This window comes from Chlorocebus sabaeus, chromosome 10, assembly GCF_047675955.1.
Source record: "Chlorocebus sabaeus isolate Y175 chromosome 10, mChlSab1.0.hap1, whole genome shotgun sequence".
Classification (NCBI taxonomy): Eukaryota; Metazoa; Chordata; class Mammalia; order Primates; family Cercopithecidae; genus Chlorocebus; species Chlorocebus sabaeus.
This window is the reverse complement of record NC_132913.1, coordinates 89422820-89432258: the sequence shown is the minus strand read 5'-3', so window position 1 is coordinate 89432258 and position 9439 is coordinate 89422820. Positions and strand designations below refer to the sequence as shown.

The window sequence follows — 9439 nt, the reverse complement described above, 5'->3', positions numbered from 1 at the left end:
ATCTGAACTCCTCACAATAGCTTCAATTTTTTTTTTTTTTTTTTTTTTTGAGATGGAGTCTTGCTCTCTTGCCCAGACTGGAGTGCAGTGGCATGATCTCGGCTCACTGCAACCTCCGCCTTCCGGGTTCAAGTGATTCTTCTGTCTCAGCTTCAATTTCAGTAGCTGGGATTACAGGCACATACCACCATGTCTGGAGTTTCACCATGTTGGTCAGGCTGGTCTTGAACTCCTGACCTCAGGTGATCTGCCCACCTTGGCCTCCTGATGTGCTGGGATTACAGGTGTGAGCCACCGTGCCTGGCCTTCTTCATCTTTAAACAAGGAATTATTGCCATTTCAGGGTTGTAATAATTGTGAGTGAAGTTAAATAATGAATGTGAAAAGAGCTTTTAAAAACAGTAAATGCCAACAAATGTCAGGTAATATTATTCCAAACAGCATTTGTGCTTCTACACTGACATGTGCCAGGTTCTATCTAGCGTTAGAGTTCTTTGCTTATTCTTCCTTGGGGGATGCCCTCCTTACTCCAACTAGGTTGACAGTTACTTCAGCTGGACTTTGTCTTACTTTTATCTGCGTCCCTCCAGTTCCTTTCCTAGTACCTTCAGTGTAGTGACTGCTTGATCAGTACTTGTTGAACTGGGTCCCTTATAATAAACAACTACTGTCTTGGTCAAATTTCCTTTTTTCCTTCTACCACAAATCCACAAATTGAGAAAATTCCAGGAGACTAGATTTTTTTTTTTTTTTTTAAAGAACCAAAGAGAATAAGAGGTAACATGTATGTTTATTAAAGGGCTGGCATTTTAATGGTACCCTTTTTAACTAGTTTACTTTAGTGTGAAATGTAAAGAATACAGATTCAGATGTAAGAAATGTCACACAGTGAAAAGAGGTGAAGAACCAAGTTTTATGAATTTGGTTTAGTGCCACTGACGGGGGTAAATCAGAGAAAAATAGAACGGATTTATGAATTGCTTATTTCAGTCCACATTGGTGTGGGTTTGGACCCTTCTAGGATTTCCTGGAGCCCTGTAGGCTGTTATTCACCCTTCACATATGCATATATAAAAATATACCATCTATAAATAGCCACCTGCCTTTTCAGTGAAATTAAAGATGGGAGGTTTAGAAGAGATTTTCCCAGTAGAATTACAGGGCTCAAACCTACAGCTGTTATACTACTAGAGTTCTACCCAGAGAATTTCTAATAGCACTATTTTATTTTAGGCACATTTTAAAATTATCTGTCTGTATTTTAATGGTAAGATGTTGTCCACAGACATATTTTTTTTTCTTGCCAAGATTTCTCACATACCTACTTAAAAAGATTAGGTGTTGCATGGGGTTGTTGTACAGAGTAGTTGTGTTTTACAAACTGCAGAAAATTTTCACAAGTGTTTCTACTCCTTATCTGGGGATTAACACCAAACTCCTGCCAATGTTTTTCTTAAACGCTACACCTGCCCTTTCACAAACATTCTCTCCCTCACATATTTTCTGCAGAGATGTGCCTCCTTAAGAAAAATCCCTGAGCTTCTAACATTCCTAGGTATGAATTGACTGCATAAGAACACAGCACAACGTGAAGGGAATTAAACTGAACACTTTTATCTTTGCTTTAAAAAAAAAAAAAAAAAAAAGCAGGTAACAATGTATTCATCTGCGGTCTTTGTTCCCTTACTAAAGACCAACACTCTTCAATCTTTGAGAGCCCTGAAAGACAAGGCAGTGCTGATGAGACGAAGGGGACACACTCAGAGGAGCAGCCACTGGGCTCTCCCTGTAGAAGGGTCTAAGTGCCTTCAGCAGTTAATTTGCAAGGAAAAAACTCCTTTGGGAGCCTTCCACCTACTCTAAAAGCAAACATTCTTAACAGGCGGTATTAGTGTGGTGTTAAGAGAGGCATGCTTTAACCTAAAAGGTGTCATTTTATGAGTAAAAACTGGATAAACCTTCAGAGACTTGCAATCACTATGTTTTCCCTTCCTTGATGCCAAAATCTTCACAGGTTAAGATGACCCCACACACCCATTGTGATGCTCGAAACCCGGGAGGATCTTAAAGAAAAGCTGCTTTGCATGAACTGTATATATGCGGCTTCCTGCTCCTGCGAGAACTGTCACTGGTTTTCATTTCATGCATTTGTAAAACACACCAACCATGTGTGTAAGCCTGTTAATTAAAACAAAAACAGAACTGTTTCTGTTGTGCTTTAGAACTACAGAAACTTTGAGGCCAAGTGGGGCAAGAGAAACAGCAGTACCCAGTCTGCTCCTGGGTCCCACAGCTGCCAGGGAATTAAGCCACTGTATTAGAAAAAGCCAGGAAACAGGCACCAGATTTAAAGAAGAGAGGCGAAAGGAAAGAAAAAAAAATTCTAGTAAGGCTCAGAATTGGATGTATTAAAATGCCTTTTCCATTCCCCTGAGGGACTCTTTCATATCAAAGTTTCTGGATAGTGAAGGCTTCCCTGTCTAATCTGATTCCAAAGTTAGCCTCTTCTCAAGAGGAGAGAAGTGGCTTCAGAGGCCATCCCAGGGTCAGGCGTGGAGTGTATTCCTGCCGGAGCTGCTGAGTCATTGCCACCTTGGGAGCTGCTTGACCTCTGCTTGGTTTACCTAGAAGGTAGAGGAAAGCCTTCAGCTGAGAACACTCCACAAGCAAGGCCTTTAATCTCGAAGTATCCACTGACTTTCCCTAGCACCTGAACCCAAAGCATTTAAGGATTACCAATCTACAGAAGTTATATTAGAATACCAAAACACTGATCAGTTAAAAAAATAAAGAAAACACCCAAACCCCCAAAAACTCACTGAATTCTTCACCAGGGAAACACTACCAAAAAAAAAAAGCAGCAAATATAAAAACTATCTTCCAGTCCCTTTCGAATATGGATTTCATCTCCTAAGGGCAGTAAAAACACAGATCAGACAGCACTTCTCTAAAAGAGATGCTTATTCAATACCTTCAATAGGCATCCAAAGCAGGATGTAGAAAGGCTTAGGGGTGTGTAGTGGGGTGGTGTGGAGGAAGGCAGGAAGCAGCAACAACAGGAAAAAAAAATTAAATGACAGTGAAGGCATTCATTATATTCTGTATCTTAAAGGCAGGAGAAAAAAAGACCTCAATAACATATACCATTCTCTTTTACAGGGGACACACCCAATGGTGTCCCTCCATACTTTTTTCCCATACTTTCCTTCTTTCTCTTCTTTGGTTTAATATTACAGGAATAGTAAACTAAATAAATGTTCATTTTGTATTTAAAAAAATTTATTTGTGATCTGTACATGTGATAAAGTGGGGCTTCGTTGTAGACCTTTAAAGGCAAAACAAAACAAAAATCCAAAGTAAAAATGTATAAATACAATATATATTTTCTTACAAAAATGGGAGATTTACAAAATATACATACTGTACTTATCTCTATTTTACAAATTTCACATGCACTTAAAAGATACAGCACAAAAGATGCCAAAACCTGTGTAGAAGTTCTAAAAATCTGACAGATGAGATAGTTTTGAAGGTTGAAGAAACACAAGATCAATTTTAACTTTATTGTAAAAAGCAGTTCCACTCAAGTGAACATTACATATATAAAGTTACTTGTACACTTTACAGTACCCTCTATGATTGGCATTTAAAAACTGTTCTGAGAAACAGGATAGTGTTGCAAGATTGGAGGGTAGTGTCAAAGGTGGGGTAAAGGTTTGCTCCCATGATTCTCTGCTCAGCTTTACCCCATCATGCAAAAGAATTCGAGTTCTATTACAGAAAAAAAGTACATGATTTAAGATTAATAAATTTAAGTCTTCCAGCACATTTCAAAGAACTCCAGAATCACTTTGAAGTTTACCTTCTTTTAATGACTTTCTTTAAAGATGGGGCCCATGGTTCGAACTTTCCTCTTTGTTCACTATGGTATCTGCTGATCACCTCCCAACCCAATCACACAGAGACAGGGTCAGCATACGCATGATGTTTTAGAAACAGATTGATGGAACCAAGGAAACAGGACAAAATGGCTCTTTGCTTTTTTTTTTAAATTAACTTTCCTTTATTATGAGGCTGAAGGCATTATGTTTTTTACCTCAAAGGATCCAAATGGGAGAAAAAATATAGAAAAGAAACCTAAATATAGGCTTATAGCAAGGGGAAAAAAAAAAATGAAGGGAGAGACTTCCCTGACTATTTTAACAGAGTCTGTTGGATCATGTGTTCCGAATTAAATTTATTTAAAGCAGACAACAAAACCTCTTACATTTCCTTTAGCAAAGTCAGAACCTCTGGCTTAACGGTGTGTGATAGCACACTGCTCTTCACTTTTCCTTAAAAAGGAATGTTTATCTCAACCAATTAACAACCAAAGGGAAACCTCAGATTTGCGCTGCTTTGCCTATAAAAGTTGCTGTCTTCACAGTTACGCCTTTCCACAGGGAGACACTTTTGTTTCCTCTTTTGTCTCTTACAACAAAGACAAGGGGAAAAATGCATTCCTGTTTTGAAAAGCAACAAGTCATCACTTCTTTTCAGGGTATTAGACCAAATAAAACACCCGTCTTCCTGCCTCCTGCCTTCCCCAGAAAATGAAAAAGTAGCAGAAATACCTACTACACGTCTCCTTGGCCTCATCTCAAAACGTTATCATTTCTTTTGCATCCTCACATTAGGATTCTAGCAGACAGGCCTCCCAAGACTTCTAAATGCTTATTTTACAAGACTTGAAAGGAGTACGCGAGAAAAAACAGGCAGGAGCGGGCAGGGGAGGAGAGACCCTAATGTCTGACCCTGGAAATTAACCCATCTGGGCTCCAGTTTGGCCCCAGTGAAAAGAGATTATGGTTTGACCACTGCTTGACAAGGACACCGCAGGAGGCCCTCCCTCTTTCCAACAAAGCAGCCACCGCAGACAGGGCTGTACCTTTCCCGGGGCCTCACAGGGGTCTAGACAGGCCACTCGCCCTGCAGCAGGGGGATCAGTCACAGCCCCCATTCAGCCCCGGAGCCGGGAGAAACTCACAGCCGTCTTTGCTGGTCTCAATCTTCTCTTAGGCCCAAGCTGGCCTGTACGTTTCACGATTCACATCGTCGTTATCATCATCCTACTGCAAGTCTTTGCCTGAAGTCTTTTCATCCAAACCGCTTTCCACCCAGATCTCCTTTTCCAAATCACCCCTCGCCCCAAATCTGCAAAGAACTTCTCATTTCCAGGTCACTTCTCAGTAGAGGGGGAGGTTACAGAAACAGGCCCCCACCCAGCAGTTCTTTCCCTACCCTGCCTCTCCTCTTGCAAGAGGGCAGGGGTGGGAAAGGTAGGGAGGGGCCGGGGCTCATACCGCAGTTTCCCCCTTGCTGCTGTGGCTGAGTCTGTGGTAGAAGCGGCGCCACGACTGCAGGGTCTTGCCCGACCAGATCCAGAAGCCAGTGGTGATGCCCACGATCATGGTCATCAAGTACTTGATCATGAAGACAGTGAAGTCGGGGCTCATGGGCGGGAAGTGGCCGGGCGGGCAGGGCACCGCATAGCTCTTGCACGTCTGCAGGAGCCAGGTGCGCTCCCAGTGCTCGCGGAAGGCCTGCTCGTAGAAGTAGCAGGCCAGCACGATGGTGGCGGGCACTGTGTAGAGCACGCTGAAGACGCCAATGCGCACCATGAGCTTCTCCAGCTTCTCGGTCTTGGTGCCGTCGTGTTTCATGATGGTGCGGATACGGAAAAGGGACACGAAGCCGGCCAGCAGGAAGGACGTGCCGATGAAGAGGTAGACGAACAGAGGCGCCAACACGAAGCCCCGCAGCGCGTCCACACTGGACAGGCCAACGTAGCACACTCCGCTGAGCAGGTCCCCGTCTACCTGGCCCATGGCCAGGATAGTGATGGTCTTGACGGCGGGCACGGCCCACGCGGCCAAGTGGAAGTACTGCGAGTTGGCCTCGATGGCCTCGTGGCCCCACTTCATGCCGGCTGCCAGGAACCAAGTGAGAGACAGAATGACCCACCAGATGGAGCTGGCCATGCCGAAGAAGTAAAGCACCATGAAGAGGATGGTGCAGCCCTCCTTCTTGGTGCCCTGCGCCACCGTGCGGTAGCCATCGTCCGAGAAGCGCTCCACGCACACGGCGCGGTCCTCCAGAAGGAAGCCGGCCACGTGCGCCACGGCCACCATGAAGTAGCAGCCCGACAAGAAGATGATGGGCCGCTCTGGGTAGCTGAAGCGCCGCATGTCCACCAGGTAGGTGAGAACGGTAAAGAGCGTCGAGGCGCAGCACAGCACGGACCACACGCCCACCCAGAGGCGGGCGAAGCGCCTCTCCTCCTCCTTAAAGTACATCAGGCCGTTGGCACGGCCCGGTTCGCACGGGGCGCCGCAATCGCGCTCACCCAGGAAGCGGTAGCCCAGGTAGGGGGGCACCTTGAGCTGACGGGGGCATGAGAAGGGGAAGGCGGGACGCCCCCTGCCATCTGAGGCCCCCGGAGGCAGCGCGGTGAAGGGCAGGTCCGGCAGGTAGGGCGCAGTAGGGTAGGCAGTGGGGCCGCCGCCTGGACCTCCGGAGCCGTCTGACGTGTTCTGGCCCACGCAGATCTCGCCCGCGCCGTGCACCGGGAAGTTCTCGCAGCGCAGCCGCTCGGGCCACTGGAAGCCGAACTTGTTCATGAGCGCCTCGCAGCCCTGGCGGGCGCGCTCGCACAGAGAACGACACGGTGGGATGGCCTGATCGAGCACGGTGCACACGGGCGCGTACATGGAGCATAGGAAGAAGCGGAGTTCGGGAGAACACTGCACCTTCACCAGCGGGTAGAACTGGTGCACCTCGAGGCCCGCGTCCTCTTGGTTCGTGTGGCCCAGCAGGTTGGGCAGGATGGTTTGGTTGTAGGCGATGTCCGTGCACAGCGGGATGGAGATGGGCTGGCAGAAGCCGTGGTCCGGCACGGAGATGCCCTTCTCTCCGTGGTACGGCTGCGCCCCGGCGCCCGCGGACAGCGCGCCCAGTAGCGCCAGCATCAGGGCGCAGAGGCCCAGGGACAAGCGAGGGGCGGCCGCGCCGGGGTCCCGCATCGCCGGCCGCGAGTGCAGCGGTGCTCTCAGCCCGAGGAGTGCGACGAGGCGGTTGGGAGAGGCAAGGATGCGGGGAGGCGCCGCCGCGCCCGGCGCATGAGAGTCCTCACGGCGCCGGGGCCGGGCCGTGGGCGGCGTGGAGCAAAGGGCGCTGCCGCCTGGGTGCCCGCGCCGCGGGGGCGCCGCAGCCGCCGCCGCCCGGCACTCCCAGGGCCGCCAGGGGCCCAAAACTCGTCAGTCTGGGTTGGGGGCGCCGAGGAGGGCCGCCTAGCTCTCCCCGCGAGGACTTAACGGTGCGGCTCCCTCCGCCGCGAGGAGTAACAAGCGGCTCCGGGCACCCTTCAAAGTTTGCCCAAGTCTCTGGACCCCCGGCGCACGGCAGCGCGCACGGCCCCCGCGCCCGGTCGGGCCCCCTCCAGGAGAACCCCCTCCAGGAGAACCCCTGGCGCCGCCGCCCGCTCGCCCCGGCCGCCGCCTCCGCGGTGCTGCCCCGCCTCCTGGCCTCCAGGCTCTGCTCGCCGCCGCCTCCTTCGCCTCCTCCTCCACACCCCACTCCTTCAACCCCAAAAGCTCGGCCCCAAGTTTCAGCCAAACGGCCGGCTCTAGCTGAGTCCGATCTCGGCCCCGGAGTCGGGAGCGCGGCGAGTTCTTTTTGGAAATCCAGTCACACTGCGTCCGAAACCGCGAGGCGCTCGTGCCCGCGGCCTGGCCCTGGCCCCTCCAGCCCCGCGCAGCCCCAGCCGCAAGTCCTGGCGCCCGCCGCAGCCGCCCGCCGGGAGGGAGCGCCGACTAACGCCTCGGAGTCGCGCTGGTCGCCAGAAGAAGCGTCGGGCTCGCGGGGTTCCGGACCGGCCCGCCCCCTCCCCTCCCCCCATTCACAAACCACTTCGGGGGCGGCCCCAGGTCCCGGCGGCCCAATGGCAGCCTTTGTTTTTTCGGTGGCCGCCTTTGGATTGGGAGGAAGTCGGAAGGGGCGGGCGCGGGAGTGGCGGAGGCGGTGTCCGCGGCGCTCTGGGCGGATTCCTGAGGGGAGGGGCGGGGGACTGGGAAGGAAAAGTTCGGAAAAACTTTTACCCTGAATTCGCTCAGGGGGGAAAACGCGCAGAAAGGGAATTTGCTTCGAAGATTTGTTCCTCTTCCTGGTGCACTCAGATGCGCATTCCTGAGCAGGGGCTCCTTCGCCAGCGGCTTTTGCGGGGAGCGAGGACCGCGCAGCGCCCCTGCGGGGAGAGACGTGACCGGGAGTCGCGTTAAGGCTGCAAAGACTGGCTCTGGCGGGGCTTTCGGGTCGCCGGGTCCTCAATGGGTGGTTTGGGACGGGGCGAGAACGGGGTGCGCCTTGAGGATCGCTTCTTTCCCCCTGGACCCAAACAGTCCACGCAAGGCCACAGTCCCCTCTCCCCTCCCCCGAGTTGTAAAAAGGAGGAGGGGCCGCCTCCGAGGAGAAACCCGAGTCGGGCGGAGGGGGCCGAGTGACTGTGGGAGGAAGGGCCGACCCCTCGGAGGAAGGGCCCAAAGCGGGGAGCGCGGGGAACCCAGGCTCAGGCCACCCCGCCCGCGCGCACGGCCTGGAGTCTGGGGAGCTGGGGTGGCTCTAGCGAGGTTTTAAGGAAACGAAGACGGCGTTGGGGAGACTGGTTCTAAAAGTAACCTGAGACCGAGCGCCCAGGAACACTCTGTACGACGCGCCGGGCGTCTCAGTGGCCCCGTGTGCCTTGGTTCTGCGGCATGTGGCCTTTCGGGATCCCATCTTCGTTGCAGAAGCAACCATTAGATCCTCCATTTAGAATCTGCATAGAAATGCTTAAATGGGTCTTAGAAACCAGGCTAATTAAAGAGTTTTCAAAACACAAAGCGGGGTTATCCTCGTTCTCGGGTAGCGTTTTCTGATTGGCAAACGTTCTTTTGTTCTCGGTTAAATCTTCGTCCTGCGCCAGGCGCTGGGCGCTCGCGCGCGCTCTCTGGTTACTCCTGGAGGGGTCAGAAGTCACCAGGGGGGCATCTCCCCTCTCTCCGGGCTGCCAGGAATATCAGGAATTCCCATGCAGGGAAGTGACATGTTGAGAAGGAAAGAAAAAAAATCAATCAATCTCTCCTCCTCCTCCTCCTCCTTTCTCTCTCTCTCTCTCTCTCTCTCTCTCTCTCTCTCTCACACACACACACACACACACACACACACACACACACACACACACACACACACACACACAGAGCAATCCTATGCTTTAAAAAACGTTATTCCGGGCCGAGCCCTTCTGCCTCAGTCCCGGGTGCTGGAGCTCTGAGCGATTTCTGATGAGGTTGAACCTTGGCAGAAGTTGCTGTCTCTGCTGCCTCCCGTGCGCTTCTTCTACGGCAAGAAAAAAACTCATTCTGAA

At 51.2% G+C, this 9439-nt stretch overlaps 1 protein-coding gene across 1 annotated transcript; it reads right to left on the bottom strand.

Annotated features, from left to right (window-relative positions):
• Positions 1-3363: 3363 nt before the first annotated feature.
• FZD7 (frizzled class receptor 7) lies at positions 3364-7856 on the bottom strand. The gene has a single exon (XM_007965874.3). The coding sequence runs from the start codon at positions 7059-7061 to the stop codon at positions 5337-5339; it is 1725 nt and encodes a 574-aa protein (XP_007964065.1). The 5' UTR covers positions 7062-7856; the 3' UTR covers positions 3364-5336.
• Between the last annotated feature and the right edge of the window lie 1583 nt (positions 7857-9439).

Coding starts and splice junctions, on each gene's coding strand:
- FZD7 (XM_007965874.3), bottom strand. CDS start 7,061: ATGCGGGACCCCGGCGCGGCCGCCCCTCGCTTGTCCCTGGGCCTCTGC.